At 43.7% G+C, this 20,805-nt stretch overlaps 1 protein-coding gene across 3 annotated transcripts in view; it reads right to left on the reverse strand.

The window, feature by feature from the left end:
• Nucleotides 1–17,231: 17,231 nt before the first annotated feature.
• PPARG (peroxisome proliferator activated receptor gamma) overlaps nt 17,232–20,805 on the reverse strand; it is a 117,359-nt gene continuing 113,785 nt past the window's right edge. For all 3 annotated transcript variants that reach the window (XM_075939640.2, XM_075939639.2, XM_075939637.2), the window contains one exon: nt 17,232–18,225. In XM_075939640.2, coding sequence (XP_075795755.1) covers nt 17,978–18,225 — 248 coding nt within the window. In that variant the 3' untranslated portion in view covers nt 17,232–17,977. The remainder of the gene's footprint in view (nt 18,226–20,805) is intronic.

Raw genomic sequence — 20,805 nt, forward strand, 5'->3', positions numbered from 1 at the left:
TGCTTTTGGGCAGAGTGACTCAAGCACTGATGATTCTGGGCCATTGTTCTCCTTTCCTATCCATTCTGGAGTCCTATTTAGTTTCTGCCTTCCTCCGTCGAATCTGTTCTCAAGGTCCAGCCTCCCCTCCCCCGAAAATACATGGGCTGCCAATTTCCCGTGCAAAGAAAAATTAACAGCAAATCTTTCCTTGGAGTCTTTCAGTGGGGCTTTTACTTTTTCTAAGCAGACCTGCTCCATTGTGTGGCAGCTGCTCACAGGTTCTGTGGTAGCATGGATGGTGTGTATAACAGGCCAGGGGAGAGCAGTGGGGCCTGGTAGAGTAGAGAGGTGGAGGAGAGGAGGGATGTGGGGAACAAGTGACCAAGATCCCTAGACACTTGAACTCCTCCACTAAGGGCAGCTGCTTCCCCCTTTCCTTGAACGAACAGTCCACTTTCTTTTAGAAGAGGACCATGTGGAAATACTGATTCTCATCCCAACGGCTTTACACTCGGCTAGAAAATGTTCAAGTGAGTATTGGAGCTCAGGCTGAAGAGGCATGAAGGACATCAGCTGCAAACAGCAGCAAGGCCACCTCTGTGTCAGTGTACTGGTACACAGCACAACTTGGCTGTGCCTTGGTATCTTGCCCATACTATTGTTTATGGTTTTCCTGGACTATATGCACCTTTAGCAGAGTCCAACACCATCTTGCATGAACTCAACTTAATATCAAGAATAGGAATGCAAATCTTACTCAGAAAAGAGAGGGACCAGCTAGCATACAAAAGTGGCACCAACACCTCATACCTCAGGCGGCACTTCCCACAAAGTATCTTGGGAAATGCGATCATTTGCCTTCTTCAGGTCTGCAAAAACAAAGGTAGGCCAGAGTAGAAAACTCAAACAACCCTTTGAATTTCAGCGAGTGAGCAAAGAGCTGGTCTGTTGTTCCACATCTGGAACCCGACGCTGCATTGTTCCTCCTAAATCTGCAGGTCACCCTTATCCTCATTCACTTTCACTGGGCTGGGGCAGGAGTTGGAGTGTGTGTGTGTGGGGCAGTTCTGGGCTGGAGAGTGGGGCCAAGGGGCTTGGACTGTGGGAGGGGGTTAGGTCATGGGAGAGGTTGAGGGGTGTGAGCTCTGACTGGGCAGGACTTACCTCTGGCAACTCCTGGGAAGCAGATGACATGTCTGACTTCACAGCTCAGGTATGACCAGGAGGTTCTGCGTGTTGCCCCTGCCTGTAGGCACTGCCCCCACAGCTCCCATTGGCTGCAGATCCTGACCAATGGAGAGCAGTGGAGTTGGTGCTCAGGTTGGGGGCAGCATACACAGCCACTGCCTGCCCCTGTGCCTAGGAACAGGACATGCCAGCCACTTCCAGGAGCCACAGGGAGCCAAGGCAGGTAGAATGCCCGCCTTAGCCTTTCTGTGCTGCCAGACTTTTAGCAGCCTGAAATCTCCTAGATTGGCTTCAGTAGAATCCAGGAGATCGAGCCGGATTCTGGGAGCCTCTCGGATTGGCAACCTCATAAATGCCAAGCGACTGAGGATGGGGCACGCCTATAATAGGGCACACCCTCGTGTCTGCTTTCTTAAAGACTGGGACCACCACTCTGGTTTGCTGTCCAGAGGTACTGCCCCTGCCTACCATGCAACTCCAATTGATTTCAATGCAAATTCTACCCCAGTGAGAACTGCAGGACTAGGCCCAATTTTGGATCAGCTTCTGATTCTATTGTATCAATTTTGTGAGACAATGGAACTGTTCTTACAGAGGGGACTTTCCCATAGAGTTGGGGCCAATGTGAACATTTTTTAATTTCTGTGTGTATGCGCGCGTGTACATATTTGAAATTTTATATTCAAATTAGCCCCTATGGTTTTGCATCTGGCTCAGATCCACAAAAGGAAAGAAGTCTAGTAGGAGACATTTTCAGAGGATAGCTGATCTTGAGAGATTTGACAGAAGTCTTGGATGAACAACTCATAACATTGGGTGCTATCAGCTATGGATCTGAATCCTCTCCTTATTTTGGCCTTGAACCTCATATTTTAGCCTAATCCTAATCTGAATAATGTTTCTGAACACCACCTCCTGGGTGAAAATGTGGTTTTTCATTTTATTCAATAGTTTGAACAGAGAGCTCCTCTGCCAGCTATCAGACATGTATGGGAAAGTTTTTGCTCTGTGATGAATTGCAAAGTCCCTGACAGTAATCTTTTCTGAAATAAATGCAGAGCCCCCTCCCAAAATTACAATTGCCAAATCTTTTGTATAAAATCACCACCGTGATGTTTTATAGTAATTGAAAACAAAAAAGGCAGTAAAATAATACTCTCCACCTCTACCCAGTCGAACTAAATGACATGAAATGAATCCTTCGCACTCCAAAAAAAAAAGTGAACAGTTGCCTCCTTTCATCCCTTCCCCCTCTCAGGCTTCCCTTTTCTCCTCCCCACAGAGGATGTTTTCAGGAAATATTTCCACAGCAAAATGCAGCATCATTTATTATATTTAAATCTGCATTTTTGTTGAGATGGCTTGGCAGGCTCCACTCGCAAATCTGGCAGGATATGGCCAGTTGAGATTTAGCACTAACAAACGAAAAATATGCTGACACAACAGAATGCTTTAATCATTGCAACAAGCAGGACAAGATCCTCGACTGCCCTGCCAGCTCTTCCCAGTGTGAGAACCAATGGTGCTGCTTAGTTCTCCTTTCCTCCCCTGCCTCTGGAGAGTTCAGTTCACTCTTGTTGTTTCCACTGAGCTGAGAGCCTGGTTGGGTAACTGCATTCAATGTATTCGTGATTTAATGATTTAATTTAATGATACTCCTCTTGGCCAAGAAACACTGGTAGGAAAACGCTGCCCATTTCCAGCACCGTAAGGGATCTTAAATAATGTAAAAGAAAGTTGTTTTTATTGTGTGCATGCTTCTATAAAATGGCTAGTCTCATTTGTAGCTGGGGTAACCGCTCTGTCTTACCACTCATTCTTTTTATTAAAAGCTCATTACCTTGAGTGAAGTGAAGGACAGGGACCCACAGGGTTCTGTCTATGAAAACTAGTGCAGTGGTTACATTCATACACTAGTTTACTTTTAGTGAATGATTTTGTGCAGGGCATAGAATAAAGACAGTGTCGTGTAAGGAGGTTGTGAACTGAAGACACTGTATATTTGGGGAACATATCAATTCAAAATGCTGCATTTTCCGGTTGGTATCAGGATTTATAGTTGCAGAAAGCTTTTATGTAATCAAATGCCAATCTTGAGAAGGTGAAGCTGGTCTTGGCCACTGCACGTAAAGAAGAGTGTTTTGGTATCCTTGGACAACCACCTTGTGAGCAAGATCCTGGGAATATAAGAGAAAGTGGGCAGAGAAGGAGGTAAGCTGAACCGAGACCTGGAGGAAAAAATCTCCAGGTCACAAGGCAGGTGGAAGGAGCTGGAGCATCTGCTTGTCTTAGAAAGTAAATGCTCCACCTAAAGGACAGAGGAATGGGCGTGTACGGAACCAAGAGGTTCAGGATCAGGAGAGAGGAACCCTGAAAGAAAGCCAACAACAGAGACAGCATCTAGAAAGGGCCTGGAAGACCTGGAGAAGCAGCTTTTCAGACGAGGAAGGGAGCTAGAGTCTGAGACCAAAAAGGGATCCCCACCTCTGTAGGTGGGCAGGACCGAGATGTGTCTGGAAACTCACAATAAGATGGTGAGCGCAAAGAGAGTGTGCCAGGCGGATTGTGTGGATACCGGTAGACTGGCTGATGGGTGAGGCCCCCAGAAAGAGTTACTAAAAGGAGCAAGTAGCAGGCTAATAAAGCCGCAAGTGTCCTTTGACACAAACACAAATATCCTGTGTATAACAGAGAGTTAAGTAATGGCCCTCAGCTACACAGGAAACCTCTACAATAAGGGGATGTCTACACAGCAGCATTATTTTGGAATAACTGACATTACAGGCAGTCCCCGGGTTAAGTACAAGATAGGGACTGTAGGTTTGTTCTTAAGTTGAATTTGTATGTAAGTCGGAACTGGTACATATTGTAGGGGAAACTCGAGCCAAACATTTCTCCAGAGCTCAGTTTTATTCTCCCACACCTCACTTCCCTCAGTCCTTTATTCTCAAGCTGAGGTGTCTGCTGAGAAAAGCCGCTCCGTGTGTCCCTGGTCTGCTGGGGGGGGGAGGGGGGGACGCTAGCTTCATGTCTCCCTGGTCTGCTGGGGGGAAGCAGCTAGTGCGGGGTTGCCTCACCCCGTTTGTAAGTAGGGATCCGATGTAAGTCGGATCCATGTAACCTGGGGACTGCCTGTATTTCAAAAAAACAAAATGCGCGTTTATACTATAAGCCATTATTTCGAAATATTGGTGAACTGGAGGACTTCTTACTCTAACTCCTGTAACCCTCATTTCATGAGGAGCAAGGGAAGTCGGAGGAAGATTGTTCTTCCTTTAACTTCCTGCTGTCTAGACAGCGCCAAAAGCTGAATTAAGCTATTTCGACTTCAGCTACGCAATTGCCATAGCTGAAGTTGCATAACTTAATTCAACTTTTGCCCTGCTGTGTAGACGTGCCCTAAGTGACTAGGGTGAGCTGGGAGAGAAGGTTGCTACTGCTCATTGTACTGGGCTGTGATCCAGGAACTACGGACACAGGTTGCCTCTCTACAGACAGGAGCTGGAAGAGGAGATTTGTTTTTCACAGGACAGGATTGTTGAGCAAGCTGTAAAGTGGGAGCAAGGGCTGTCCCGACTCAGAATGGAGAAGGAGATGGGAGGGAGCAATCCCTTCTGTTGAAAGAGGAGTTGACCTCACTGTAATATTCTGCTACTAAACCTTTGAGAAATGAAAACAGATTGTGTGTGAAGTATGGTGCATGCAGACTAGCGAAACGGGAGTGATCACAGTTCTGCTGGAACATTTTGTTTTGTTTTACTAGTCAAGATCTTAAAACTATTTCTCCATTTTCTATGGAGGAAAAAGCCAATGCTTTAAACACTGATCTGGGATAGTTTAAACTCAGCAGAGGTTAGAGGCATCTCCGACTCACATCGGAGGGAACAAGCTGAGCTGCGTGTCTATAGTAGGATTCTGCCTGGCTGGTCTGATTCCTGTAGTGAGCTAAAAAAGGAAGGAAAGGCAAGTTTAGAGAGCAGTTTGTCTTGCTGCTCAGCGGGCCAAACCTCCCCTCAACATTTCAGAGCATTTGGGCTTACCTGAGGAGACTCAGCCTTGAGTTCCTGCCCTTCCCCCATGTCCTGAGGCCCCTAGAGGCAGAGGCTATGGAACTAGGGCTTTGTCTAGACTGAAAGCCTCTTTTGAAAGAGGCTTTTTCAAAAGATACTTTCGCAAAAGCCTCTTTTGAAAAAGAGCGTCTAGACTGCAAGCGGAACTTTCGAAAAAGCAAGCCGCTTTTTCGAAAGAGAGCACCCAGGCAGTCTGGATGCTCTCTTTTGAAAAACCCCTGTTTGCATTCAAGAACGCCTTTTTTCGAAAGAGCACTTTCGAAAAAAGGCGTTCTTCCTCGTGAAATGAGGTTTACCGCCGTCGAAAGAAAAGCCGCGTTCTTTCGATTTAATTTTGAAAGAACGCGGCTGCAGTCTAGATGCAGGTGAAGTTTTTTTTCGAAAAAAGGCGACTTTTTTCGAAAAAAACCCTGAGTCTGGACACAGCCTAGGTGAGGAGGGTAAGTTGTTCAGTGAGGGATAGGATCTTCTCCAGGCACACCTCCATGAGATGCATGACAGCCGACAGAGACGAAAAAGACTTTCTCCCTGGTGTTTCACTCGCATGCTATCCCCTGCCGCTGCTCTGCTCGCATCTCCTCCAGGGATGTGTTCTTCTACTCCATTTGCTCCTCAAATGTGTCATCCCTTGTCCATTTTCGCCTGTAGGTTTGTGCAAGCCAGACAGGCTCCCTGCTGTAACGAAAAGTGACAAGGAGATACGTCGTGGACCCTAAACTTTAATTTGTTAGCTTATAGCAAAAGTCTCTCTAAAGACAATGGAGATATGAGCCGTGCAAGGCCAAAGTTATGCTTTAAAATGGCCACTGTACAGCAGATACCTACAGGGTAGAGGGATAGCTCAGTGGTTTGAGCATTGGCCTGCTATACCCAGGGTTGTGAGCTCAATTTTTGAGAGGACTACTTAGGGATCTGGGGCAACTCTGTCAGGGATGGTACTTGGTCCTGCCGTGAAGGCAGGGGACCAGACTTGATGACCTCTCAAGGTCCCTTCCAGCTCTATGATGTCGGCATATCTCCATCTATTACAGCAGAGTTCTCAAGGGAACATCTGGACTCATGTAGTTTGGAGGCAGGCATGGTTAAGGCCACAGCCCTGTGGGTGGGAGGAGGGCCAGGGATCCAATTCTGCCAGCTGGTGAAGGGCGATGGCACGTGCAGCTTCCCTTCTCTGTGTCTGCCACACCCTGCATCCTGGGGGAGAGCATCATGAATGGGAAGGGATGCCAGAGGCTGAAGCCATACTGGCAGCAGCTAGCTAATAGCTTCCCCTCCTTCCTCAGGTTGCCATGCAAGAGATCAGTCTTCTCCAAATCACACAGAGTGGTAGGCCGCTGACTGTGGCCAGAAACCTAGGCCTTTTCCTGCAAGGCTTTGTGATGCCAGACCACTTCCTGCTGGCTTGGCATGGCATGGGGAGCTAGTCCGACTGTGGAGGACGGACGGAATAAGGCAGCCTCCCCACAAACCTTGTGAGAAGGATCAAAAGTTCCTATCTGAGAGCTTCATGGAGTTTCATGGACATCTGCAGGGAGGATTCCTGCTCCATCTCCAGACACATTAACAAGCTGCTCTTAGCTCCCTGTGCTGTGTAGGCACAGAGAACATATCACACCCAACACCCGATTGCCTTAACCCGCACGTAGCAAAAAAAAAAAAAGTGAATTGCTGTCCCTGAATTGAGACATCCTGGGAGGAGGAGATTGACTCCAAGGTTATAAAAAGTTTTTGGTTCTCGCTGATCACCGGCTGGCCATTTGCCTCCTCCTCCACCACCACACGGCTGCCAAGAGTGTCTTGGGAGGGTTCCATGGTCTGACTTGGGAAGCTGGTTGGGTTCCTCCCCCAGGTGGTTGTAGAAGTGGCATGTTTGTGACAATGCACCAGACCATGAATTTGCCTCCTTTGACAGGAAGTTTTTGGTACAGCAGTACACAGGCAATCCAGGAAGTTTTTGGAGAATGTTGGGGATAACTTCTTAGTACAAGTGCCGAAGGATCCGACCAGGGGCCGAGCGCAGCTTGACCTTCTGCCCACAAACAGGGAGGAACTAACAGGGGAAGTAGAGGTGGGTGACAAGGGGAAGTAGAGGTGGGTGACAACCTGGGAAGCAGTGATCATGAGATGGTAGATTTCAGGATCCTGACCAAAGGAAGAAAAGAGAGTAGTAAAATACACACCTTGGACTTCAAAAAAGAAGATTTTGACTCCCTCAGAAATCTGATGGGCAGAATCCCCTGGGATGCTAACATAAAGGGGAAAGGAGTCCAGGACAGCTGGCAGTATTTTAAAGAAGCCTTATTGAAGGAACAGAAAGAAACTATCCCGATGCGTAGCAAGAGAGGCAAACATGGTAGGAGACCTATTCCGGAGGATCTCTTATTCCTACTTTGAAGTCGGGCCAGTCTAGACGCTTTTTTCCGGCTTTTCCCCAAGCCGGAAAAAAGCGGCGGACATCTTTATTTAAATCCAGCGGGGGATATTTAAATCCCCCGCGGATTTCCCTATTCCGAAGTTTAAAATTAGCATGCCCCTTTCGAAAAAGGGGCCAGTGTAGACGTAGCCACAGTTTAGAAAAATCAACCATATGCAGCTAAATTCAACCTAAACTCCTAGTGCAGATCAGGCCTAAGTCCCAACCATCTGAAAGGCACATGACTGGGCACTTGAGCAAGAGAGACTGTTTTTGTTTTCTTCAAGGATATGGTCTCTTGGTGCAGCTATATTTACAGAGCACTATGTCATCTTAATTTCAGATTTTATTTTTTCTTTTTTGTCATAGCAATGTTTAGCTTTGCAACCAGAACACTGAATCCTGATTGGCATAGGTAAATACTAAACAATGGTTAAATTGAAGTAAACGGCAGCTTTGATTAAGTGAGATGTGCAGGGCTGGTTCTGTGATAGCTCAAGCAACTTATCTGCAGAAATAATTGTTATCAGGAAGCCCTTTTGCTACACTTCAAATATTTCAGACTATCAAAGTGCTGTCTATACTAGGAAAAAAGATCTGTTACCTATTATTGTTTCCCACATAGTGCTGAAACCTTTTTTGCTGCTCATGCAGATGGAATAAGCACTGTTATATAAACCATGATAAAGTGTGACTGAGATTGTGTTTAATAATGAAAGAATTTTTGTCCTGCTACATCAGTTTAGATAATTTTCAGCAGTGATTATTAGAGAAATTGCTGGGAATGAACATAATCTGTAGAGATTATTTTCCCATATCTTTAAAGTTCAAAAAATTGCTTGATGAGAAAGGTGAGGATCACATCAGATAGATAAGATGTCCATGCATCTGACAAAATGGTTTTTTTGCCCATGAAAGCTTATGCCCAAATAAATGTTAGTCTTGAAGGTTATGTCTAGACTACAGGCTTCTGTCGACAAAACTTCTGTCGACAAAGAGCGTCTAGACACATTGAGTTCTGTCGACAACGCAAGCTGCTTTGTCGACATGGTAGTGTAGATGCAAAGGACAGTTTCCATGCAATAACACCTTCTGTCGACAGAAACTCTGTCGACAGAAGGCGTTATGCCTCGTAAAATGAGGTTTACCAGCGTCGACAAAACTGCTGAGTTCTGTCGACGTTATGTCGACAGAACTCAGCGGTAGTGTGGACGCAGGTATAGTTTTGTCGACAAAAGTCCACTTTTGTCGACAAAACCCTGTAGTCTAGATACACCCTAAGGTACCACAGGATTCCTCATTGTTTCCGCAGAGGGTTATTCAATGTGCATAAATTCAGAACCAGTTCCTGCATTGTCTTTCCACTGCACGATCAGTTTGCTTCTCTGAAAAAGTAGGAGGGTAACACAGGAAACAGAATATCTGTTCAATCATTTTAGAATCCATGGGAGAGTAATGAAAGCTCATCCTCCCCCATTGTCTCTGAAGGTGTCACAATATGGTAGACAGATCATTAAGGAGGAGAGAATTTGTTTAGAAAAACATGATAAAGTTCCTTAAGAAGCAGAACAAGTCAGCTGAGTTTTGCAACTCACAATGAGAGAGAATGTTTTTCATAGCCCAGATAAAAAAGCAAACCTGATTTATGGGTGAGGAGATTTCCACTCAAGTTACCTTTACTGAGTCCTGTGGAAAGGTGCACCCTGCCCATCCCTAACCCCCGGCTCTCAGGATCTCCCCATAGGCCCCCAGCCCAGTGTGCCTTCTCAGCTGCCTCCTCCTCGTAACCTGAGCTGGCTGCATGCATCGCAGCTCTGGGGCAACCCTTTCAGGTTGCACCGAGACACTTTTGTACACGCGTGTGTGTCACACACTTCACTGTCCCACCCTCATGTCTCACCCAGATATAAAATGGTGGGAGCTTTGGCTGGAGTGGCAGGTGAGGAGCCCCAGAGGGCCAGTTTGTATTCAACCTTAGTTCTGCAGCCCCCCAGTGACATCAGTTGGCAAATCTTCCATGGAACTGTGAGAATGGGCGTGCGCCTGCTGCGGTTCACCCCCTGTGACGCCTGCCCCTTCTGTGGCATGATGGAAACCCTGGTGCATGTCTACCCTGAGTGCACCAGGTTGCAGCCTCTCCTCTGGCTCCTCCAAAAGCTCTGATTGAGCTTCTGACTGCACTTTCCCCCTCAGCGGTTTGTTTATGCACCATCCATGGCCCCACAAAGCCATAGCACCTCTTTGTCAGCCTCCTCCTAGCTATGGCCAAGGTGGGCCTCCATAACAGCAGGGAGGGGAGGTTGGTTGAGAGAGAGGCCTGCGACTGTCGGGTTTATTTCCATTCCTTTATCTGTTCGTGCATCCAGGTGGAATTCCTCCACGCAATGTTTGTTGGCTCCCTGAATGCTTTCAAAAGTAGTGGGCACTGTCTGGAGCTGTCTACTCGTTGTCCCCTTCCAGCTCCTTTGTTTTGACCATCACGCCTGTCCCTGTGATGGGGGAGGGATCACATGAGGATTACCTGTCATGTTCCCTCCCTCTGGGGCATCTGGCATTGCCCACTGTTGGCAGACAGGATACTGGGCTAGAAGGACCATTGGTCTGACCCAGTCTGGCCATTCTTATGTTCCCTGTTTTGTCCAAAATATTCATTTGGTTTCCTGGGCGCAGTGGATCCTTCCCCATAGGTTGGTGGAAGATCCTTTACCTGTGGCAGTCTTATGCCTGCCCACTTCCCAAATTCCAGTATGACCAAAGTCTTGGAAATTCTGAATACTTACAAACTCCTGCTAGTAAGTTTCTCTCTCATACATAAAATCCCACAGAAGCAGAAGATATTTAAAATTAGACCAATATTAAGTATAATTCACAAGAGAATATTTCATATCCTCACTACAGTCATTTATTATGAATTGGCACACAGCAGTTGTCCATTAAATGAACACTTTTCCCATAAGACCTATCCCTGTAGAAAAGTATTTTAGGCAAAGTTTCCTAATCGTGATGTAACTTTAGAATCAGAACATTTTCATTGCTAATAATTAACAAACATTAGCATGTCCCACAGCTTGAAAAAACCTTCTGGACAACTATAAAATATGTACTGTATGTCCACAGTACAATGAACTACTCAAATAGGGTCACTTGTAAACTACTACTTACATGTTCCAAACTATATTATGGATTTGTGCATCTGTGAGACTGTCTGAGAGTCCATTTGTTCAAGAACTCCTCCTAAATACGAAGAGCTAAGACCACAAATTTGGTAGGCAGCTTCATTGCTTCATCCTAACTTAAAGCAAGGTCAGGGTTTGGTTCTGCCAAGAAAACAGGAAGTGCCAGGAATGGGACTGTTTTCCATAACATGGAAAGGAACGGGCAGAGAGGAGGGAGACAATACTGAGTGGCGAGCCCACAGGGTCAATATTGAAGATTGACCACTGGGGGCAGCCTCTTCACCAAGAGGGTGATGAGCTGGGGCTGGATCTTGCAATCTTGCTTACCACAAGACCAGGTAAGTAGCTCCTATGCCCCAAACCCTCCCCCCTCACCTTGGACACAGGGCTGGAGGGGCAGACAAAAGGCCCGACAGATAGCCCCTCCTCATGCCCCACAACTCTCACTCCTACCACCCACATCCCTCCAACATTCCCAAGGTCCTGTTCTGACTCCTACATCCCTCACATTGCTAGCCACGTGCCCCAAAGGACCAGGGCAATGCAAGCTATGTCTTCTGGTTTGCAATAATGTAAAATGAAGCCATGTGAGTTAACATACTTTTGATTACTTAAGTGTATTTTAGTGAATAAAACCACGGACCTTATTGTTGTCAATGCATCTCTTAAACCCGTGGTCACCAACCAGTAGATCGTGAGCTACCAGTAGATCTCAGGGGCTCCAAGAGTAGCTCTTGAGCCCTCTCTGAACTGCGCACCTGCGCAGTACATTTACATTAGATTTCCTCATGTAATGTAGGCGGGGCTTCAAGGAAGGGGCGGGGCGGTAGATCTTCGCCTGTTCTGAGACTTAAAAAGTGATCTTGGGTGTAAAAAGGTTGGAGACCCCTGTATAAACTGTTCTTTTCAGATAGTTTCAGTTTTACCCTAGAGTTGTCTGAGTCCAAATGGATCCTGCGTTACTTGCGCACCTTTAAGTTCTTTGGAAGTTAATGTCAGGCTGGATTGCATGAGAAATGCAGTTTCAGAACCTTACTTTGTGCTGTGTGTCATTGATAGGGTGAATATAGTCTGAGCCCGTATAGCTGAGATCCACCGTATCCATTTATATCTGATATGGGATGAACTCTTTCTCTGGGTTTGCTGGCTCCAATTCCCTCCTTCCCAAGAATAACCATAGAGCATTTGCCTCTGTTGCCCCAACCCACACATTCCTTCTTCCAGTGAGTGACCGTGGACTACTTCTCCTGCTACCCCAGCTGTTTTCAGCTCCTGGGTTTTATACAGACCCCACCTGTTCCTGTCTAGCTGAGCCTTGTCTAATTAATCCCTGCTCCATGGTTCCTCCTCCAAGGCTACGTCTACACTGGCCCCTTCTTCGGAAGAGGCATGCTAATTTCTAACTTTGGAATAGGGAAATCCGTGGGGGATTTAAATATCCCCCGTGGGATTTAAATAAACATGGCCGCCGCTTTTTTTCCGGCTTGGGGAAAAGCTGGAAAAGAGCGTCCAGACTGGCGCGATCCTCCGGAATAAAACCCTTTTCCAGAGGATCTCTTATTCCTACTTGAAAGGAATAAGAGATCCTCCGGAATAGGGCTTTATTCCGGAGGATCGCGCCAATCTGGACGCTCTTTTCCGGCTTTTCCCCAAGCCGGAAAAAAAGCGGCGGCCATGTTTATTTAAATCCCGCGGGGGATATTTAAATCCCCCACGGATTTCCCTATTCCAAAGTTAGAAATTAGCATGCCTCTTCCAAAGAAGGGGCCAGTGTAGACACAGCCCCAAGTGTAAACTGGGCAGTTAATTCTCTCTCCTAACAACCTTAATCCCTTCAGGCCTTGTGTGGGGTGAACACCGCAATACAACCCCGTTTTGAACTTTAACAGTCATGAGTCGGTGAACATATAATTTCTGTGAGAACCTGCTGCTCAGCAAACATCATGTTCCTGGTGTGAACAATGCAGAGAATATGTAAGGGTATGTCTACACTAGCCCCCTAGTTTGAACAAGGGAGGCTAATGTAGGCATTCGAAGTTGAAAATGAAGCTCGGGATTTAAATATCCCGGGCTTTATTTGCATTTTCCTGTCCGGTCGCCATTTTGAAATTTCACTAGTCCGGACTAACTGCCTGCGGCTACACGCGGCAGGGAGCCGGTAGTTCGAATTAAAGCCCTAATTTGAACTACCTGTTATTCCTCCTGCAAGGTCATGATACCAACATGTTTTGTTAGTTTTTAAGGCACTACTAGACTATTTGCTGGTTTTTAAGTTTTTCCTGTTACAGTATAATTCAGCTACCCCTTTGAAACTTTAGTACCAAATTTATAAGGATCATCTAAGGATCCAATTCTTCAATCACTTCCTGCTGGACATAATTCCTACTACCAGCACTAGTCATATAGCTGCCACATTAGTAAGCACTGGGGCTGGTAGGAAGTGTTTTCAAGATTGGGCCATGACTTTCAGTGATACTAAATTGCTCTAATTTACATATTCTCACATCCCCTTCATGTAAATTATACCAGTTGAAAGTTTTCGAGGAAAAATCTGGAGTACTGCTAATTCATGCCAGCTGAAGATCTGGCTTAGATTTAAAAAATTAGTAAAGCCAAGTTATAATACAACATTAACATACTACAATGTACATTATTTGTGCAGGATCAGGTTAATATTCAAAGAACATAGTTAAAGATTCTGTCCAGCTGGCTGGGGAGACCTTCTCTATTGAGTATGTTAGAAAGAGTGACAAAATTTCTAAACATCTATCTTCTTTTTAAAACGTCTCTTGTGCATGTATTTTGTGTGAAAGTTTTTCCATCACAAGAACAGCCTGTATTTTACTACACCACAATTCTTAAGGAGGATCAAATTTTGCCTGTAATATGCTGCTGGCATAGTCTAGCTGCTAACAATAAAAATAAATGTATTGTTATTCTGTAATCTTTTTAAAATCTAGATCCTTTACTAGTGCATTAAATAACCATGTTTGGTGATCCCTAGGAAGTTACTCTCAAGTAATTTCCTCTCAGAAGTGTCTAATTCTTGGATTCAAACACCTCATATGCAAATATTCCCCTTTTCCCTGCAAACCTTCCAAAAGAACACATCTGTAATAGCAAAAAAGATCATGGATGTTAACTGGAGTCAAATGCCATTTGTAAAGTATTTTATAAAAAAAATTATGAACTACAAAAACTGAAGATGTACATTCCCTTCCCCTTTGAGAAACTCACTAAACACTATGATTATTTTACCCAGATACCTCTCCCATCTTTTCATTTGAGTTGTTTTCTTATCAACCTCTTTTCTATATTTTCAGTATTAGCAGTTGTTCCAGCTAGCTCCTAGGTCAACTCCTCAAATGGGATAAGAAGTATATTCAAATTTCAAAAGAAAATGCTTGACTTGTAAATACTGAAAGTATGGGATCTTGATAATATTTACATTATTACTTATATCTTGGTATGATTAAAATCAGAAACCAGGAACAGCTGTTTAAATTGAATAATCTCTGGCTTTTCCCAGAACAAAAAGTCATTGACTTTTCCTAGGGATAAAATTCTAATTATTAATGAAAGTAGGGCCTCATCAATGGGAATTTGGAAAATGTGCCTAAAGCGAACTGGGTGAATGATTTTGGTGGTGTAAATTTCTTTTTAACCCAACAATTACCATGAATAGCTAAATTTGGGCTCCAGTTTTGTTTGAGTTTTACTGAGTGTTTGTATGGTCTATTTTTTACTCAATTGATTACATATATTATTGTGATGCAGGATATATTAGTAATAAACTTAATTAGAGAAAGCTAATCCATCCTGCTTTATAGGCCTATGCAGAACTTTAGAACTCACCTTATGTTTTTTGTTTGCCATATGAATTTTAACAGCTCATCTGTCCATGTTTTAATACCATATCAGGGAAACCAATAGAGATGCACACAGAAATACAACTTTAGGAGGACATTGATCTTTACTCCACCTCACCAAGAAAGTTAATATTTGTTTCATTCTTCCAAGTCTTACTATTTTATTCCACATTGGAGGGTAATTTACCTTAAAATATTTGCTATGTTTCTCCACGGTACTTATTCCTAAGTATTTCAAAGCCTTCTTTACCTATTTAAATGTAGGCAATTAACAACAGTTTGTTTTGATCCTTTCAGATTTGTCATAGTTTATTTAGAAACTTGATACCTGCTTGAATTCTAAAGCCAACGCTTTTATCATTTTGAACAAGGCTACTGGATCCTGTAAATATAACAAGACATCAGCAGCACCCAAAGCTATATGTGCTCTAGTCCCCAGCCCCTGCACCATTAGCACCTCACGCACTCCTTCCTTCCCCCTTTCTCCTGACCAGACACTCTGCCCCCAGCCCACTCCTGCCCTCTCTGTCCTGGTCTGACACCCTGCCCCCAGCCTGCTCCTGCCCTCTTCCCTGCTTCTGCCCTGTCCCTCCTGGCCAGACACTCTGCTCCCAACCTGCTCTTACCCCTCGCACCTGGCCACTCACCCTCCCCAATCTGGGTACAGCATCCTGTCCCTGGCCCCAGTTCTGGTTCAGCCCCAATCTGGCTGCAGGCGGGGCTGATGGCAGCCCCTCCTCCTGCAGTGGCATGGTTGCAGGGGAGGCCACAATCCAGCTGCAGCAGACAGATGGGGGGTTGGTGAGCATAGCAAACAGGGAGCATAGCTCCCTAGTTATTTCTATTTAGAAGGATGGCTGATGTATCCTGTTTGTTTTAATTTTCTCACTAAAAACCTATCGTCTTTATTGCCATTTTCATAATATTTGTATTTAATATAGCTAAGTGTTTGCTCAGCTTTACCTAAGTGTAACAACTGAAAAAACAACTAATAGTTTTGCAGCACCTTAGAGACTAACAAAAATGTAGATGATATCATGGTATCTACATTTTTTGTTAGTTTATAAGGTGCTGCAAGACTATTTGCTGTTTTTAAAGTTTTTTCTATTACAGACTAATGCAGCTACCCCTCTGAAACTGTTTGCAACAGGTTAATCTTCCCTCTAATTTCATTTATTTTCCTATGCACTCTTTTAGATCCTATAGATGTGTCTCCTTCCAGAAAAGAAAGATCTTTAACTAAACTATCTTTCCAAGAGACCTCATCTTTTTGAAGTTTGATGTGTTATTTATAGGGATTCCCATCATTACTGCCTTTCTAACTCCGAGAACCCTCATTTTCTTCTATATAATACTGATTTTTTCCAGTTTATGGATTATAAGGGCATGATAAAGCAAAGTTCTATTCAACCACCAGGTTCTTTGTTTTTCTACTGAGTCCCAATCTTGCACTGGAATGATCAGACCAAGTTATAACTCCCAAATTAGCCTTCTGGATAAAATTAAACAAAACCCTGGAAATGAAATCATACCAACTATGGAATAAGATTCATGAGTAGCAGAATTATATGTATAGACCCTGACATCCAGATTCATTCCCAATCAGACATCTCCCAGATCCTCATTTTCCAAGTGAAGCAACAAATTTGCACTTGCTCTTCCCCAACCTTCTCTGTGCACATACAATTGATCCAAAACGGGGTTAAGCATTTTATTAAAATCCCCAGAGTATTATATCCCCTTCCAGAAAACTTCCCATGTCATTTAGGGCATGTTTATACTGCAGAGAAGATCCGCTCTTCTGAGATCAATCTTCTAGTGTTTGATTTAGCAGGTCTAATGTAGACCCATACATTGAATGTTGAGGGTAGCCCCGCTGAAATCTAGTACTCCTTGTTCTATGAGCAGTAAGGGAAACCAGTCAGAGCATGTGTTCCCATTGGTCACCTGTAGTGTGGATGCTGTAGCAGCTCGGTTTAAGGTAAGACAAATCCAGCTACACATACCTTAAACTGACTTGCCTGGTTAGTATAGACCAGGTCTTAAAAACTCAGGCCTTGTCTACTAACCCCCGGTGTCAATGTAATCTACATCAATTCAGCTGTGCAAATAGTGTAGCTGAAGTCTATATACGTACCATGGCATGTTGTGTGAGTAAGGTTGGCAAGGCAGCTCTCCTGTTGATGCCGACTACTTTTCTCTTTCTGGTGGAGTACCAGCATGGACGGGAGAGCAATCAAGATTGATTTATTACATCTAAGCAGACAGGATAAATCAGCTGGTGGATTGATCGCTGCAGCATCAGTCCCAAGCATAGTGGAGACAAACTCTATGTTTAGACTAGCCTCTACATTTGGTCCTCGGTGTATTCTTACCTAACACGTTGGGGACAACATACAACAAAGTGAATGAGTAATGTATAGCCCAAAGCTTCCATGTTCCCAACAAGAAACAATGACATCTGAAAGACAAACTAACACAGTGGGAGACTATATTGTGGGTCTGTGACTTGAAGAACACATCCAAACCCCGCTTGATGTTCATAAAAGTCTCTTTATTTCTATTTTACATAGCACTTTGAACTGAATATGCTGCTTGCTGATGGTGCATCATGTGAAATAGGTCTCGGCCCCAGTTGCATGGCATAGACTGCTTTTGGACTAAGTTAACTAAAAAGTTTTCTTTTTGTCCCTAAAAACGTGTAAACAGCTAGTGATTTCCTGATGTCACTTGCATTTGAAAATGCCAGTGTAAAAGAGTCTTAAAATGGGTCCAGATGTAATCAGGCGTAGTATGCATAATTTTAGTCTTTAGAGTTCTCGTGAAGAACTGCAATAACCTGAGATCCAATTTTTATTTTTGCTGCTAACTTCTGAATTTCACTTATAGAGCCAGATGAAGTATCATGGATTTCCCCTAGATATGTTTGAAAAAGAAGACTTAAAAATGAAAGTTTAAAATTTAACTGCATGGTTAACTAACTTTCATGAAGTTTTAATCATATTGGACATGCAATTTTGTTTAAGAAATAAGATAGTTAAAATTCATTCTGAAAATACTGCCAACAATTTCATGATATAGATATTTTTAATATTAAAGGAAATTGTAAGTGTGTCTTTATAAACCATATGCATAAAATACATTTACTATACTAACGCATTCTCTCTTTTTAAAATGGTATTTCACAGTAATTTCTTAGGTACGCAATGTTTTCCCTCAAAGAAATAGTGCAATTTGAAGAACGTACATTATGTCAGTGGATTAAAACCTTTGTGGTTATTAATACAAGTCTTTGTAGATTTCTTGTAGGAGTGGATGAAGATTCATATCTGTCTCTGTTTTCTTTATTATTTGCAACAGCTGCACATGTTCCGTTACAATCTGTCTGAGGTCCGTCATTTTCTGAAGCAACTTTGCAAACAGCTGTGATGACTCTGGGTGATTCAGCTTTAGTTGGAGTTCCAAAGCTTGCAGCAAATTATCTTGTATATCTTCAATGGGTTTCACATTCAACAGACCAGGGCGATCTAGGAAAGATAATTAGGGAGGAGGAACTAGTGAATAAAATAGTAACTTTGATTTGGACAAGAAAACCTCCATCTCAAAGGTTTCTCCAAAACACTATCTAAAAGTGGCACATCTTGATTATTTCCTTTTTTAAAAAAAGATTCAGCCTTTTTATTAGGACATTCACAAGGAAAAATAGTTTTAGAAAGGATACAAGCATTGGTTAGTTACAGAATTAGAGAATGTAGTATATTACAATGAATATTTTGTACCAGATCTGGCATATATCATTGAAGGAAGAGTAAGTGAATAAGATATACTTGAAGAATATCAAAGTCTTCACTGGGTAATACATCAATGGACATATAGATAACTGGATCTACTAGTTTTTGATACTACTTTAAAATCTGTAACTGATTCTTCTTAGGAAGATGAAGGTAATATAAAAAACTTGGACTGGTGCTGAAAAAGCAAACTAATTGAAACAAAAACATGACTTCAATGGGAGACATGACTAAGGGCCACAGTGTAGACAGCAGAGATTTCTTTTCCGCAAAAAAGCCCCGATCGCGAAAATGGCGATCAGGGCTTTTTTGCGGAAAACCACGTCTAGATTGGCCGCGGATGCTTTTCCGCAAAAAGTGCTTTTTGCGGAAAAGCATCCTGCCAATCTAGACGCGCTTTTCCGAAAATGCTTTCAACAGAAAACTTTTCCATTAAAAGCATTTTCGGAAAATCATGCCAGTGTAGACGTAGCCTTAGTAAAGAGAATCTCCCTATCTTGCATAAAGCTGGTATAAGGCCCACACACTAACCTATTTCCAGGTTTCCTCCAAAGCAGTCTAGACACAGCCCTAGTGAAATAGTTTTACCTAATATCCAACCTAGACCTCTCCCACTGTAACTTGAGACTATTGCTCCTTGTTCTGCCATCTGTCACTACTGAGAACAGCCTCTCTCCATCCTCTTTGGAGCCTCCTCTCAGGAAGTTGAAGGCTGCTATCAAATCCCCCCTCACTCTTCTCTTGTGCAGAATAAATAAGCCCAAATTCCTCAGCCTCTCCTCATAGGTCATGTGCTCCAGCCCCCTAATCATTTTGGTTGCCCTCTGCTGGACCCTCTCCAATATATCCACATCCTTTCTGTAGTGGGAGGCCCAGAACTGGATGCAGTACTCCAGATGTGGCCTCACCATGCTGAATAAATGGGAATAATCACTTCTATAGATCTGCTGGAAATATTCCTCCTAATGCTCCCTAATATGCCATTAGCCTTCTTGGCTACAAGGGCGCACTGTTGACTCATATTCAGCTTCTCATGCACTGTAATCACCAGGTCCTTTTCTGCTGAACTGCTACCTAGCCAGTTCATCCCCAGCCTGTAACAATGCTTGGGATTCTTCCATCCCAAATGCAGGACTCTGAACTTGTCCTTTTGTTGAACCTCATCAGATTTCTCTTGGTCCAATCCTCCAATTTGTGTAGGTCACTCTGGACCCTATCCCTGCCCTCCAGCATATCTACCTTAATCCTAACTTAGTGTCATTTGTTAATTTGCTGGGGGTGCATTTCATCCCTTCATCCTGGGTCATTAATAAAGATGTTGAACAAAACTGGACCCAGAACCAGTGTTCTAAGCTACATGACAGCACATCTTCACAGGTGATTAATTAGCCCCAGTCAGTCAGCTCTGTGCACGGAGCCCTGAGCTTCTGACTGGGCATGGCTGATTAATCATCTGTGAAGCTGTACTGCCACACAGTTTAGAGGGAGCACTACCCAGAACTGACGCTTGGAGCACTCCACTTGATCCCTATCACCAACCAGCCATCGTGCTGTTGATCACTACCCATTGAGTCCGACAACCTAGCCAGCTTTCTATTCACTTTCCTTATACTCCTTCATAAACTCCAGCATAACAGCTTTAAAATGAAGCGCTGGAACGAGGACCAGTGAACCTGGATATTGTAAAGGCCTCCTGAATCATAAAATGTTATTTTTCAATAAGCCAGTCCTACTGAAGGCAATGTAGATTCTTCCCGAGTACAGACTTCAGGATATGGGCCATTATTTTGTGTGCTGTGCTCTTCTACAAATAGAGGATGACACCATTTTTGTCTCAAGAAGCTCATTTAGATCAGACACCAGACACTACTGTTGAAATGTATGAAACACTTGAACTGAAGCTGCAAATATTACCTGTTCATCTTGAAGTTAACCACACTCACTGGGGTAGAAGTTATGGGATTTTGTGAAGGGATCAGTAGGGGAAGGGAGGCCATTCAAAACACAAAGATAAAGATCTACCTATGGAAGAGGTACAAGAGTGGAAAATACAAATGGGAGCCCCAAATGGCCTTTAGTTAGGAGCCTTGGAAAGAGCACAGATTAGTGGTTCTCAACCAGGGTTACAAATAGCATTGGGAATATGCAGAGGTCTTCCAGGTGTATATCAACTCATTCAGGTATTTGCCTACTTTCACAACAGGCTACATAAAAACAGTAGCAAACGTCTGTACAAAATAAGGCCCACATTGCCAGCAACACAGTTGTGCCACTATAAGAAGCTTGCGTAGCTGCTCTCCCTTTGATATCATAAAA

Source organism: Pelodiscus sinensis, chromosome 11 (genome assembly GCF_052426305.1).
Source record: "Pelodiscus sinensis isolate ZL-2025 chromosome 11, ASM5242630v1, whole genome shotgun sequence".
Classification (NCBI taxonomy): domain Eukaryota; kingdom Metazoa; phylum Chordata; order Testudines; family Trionychidae; genus Pelodiscus; species Pelodiscus sinensis.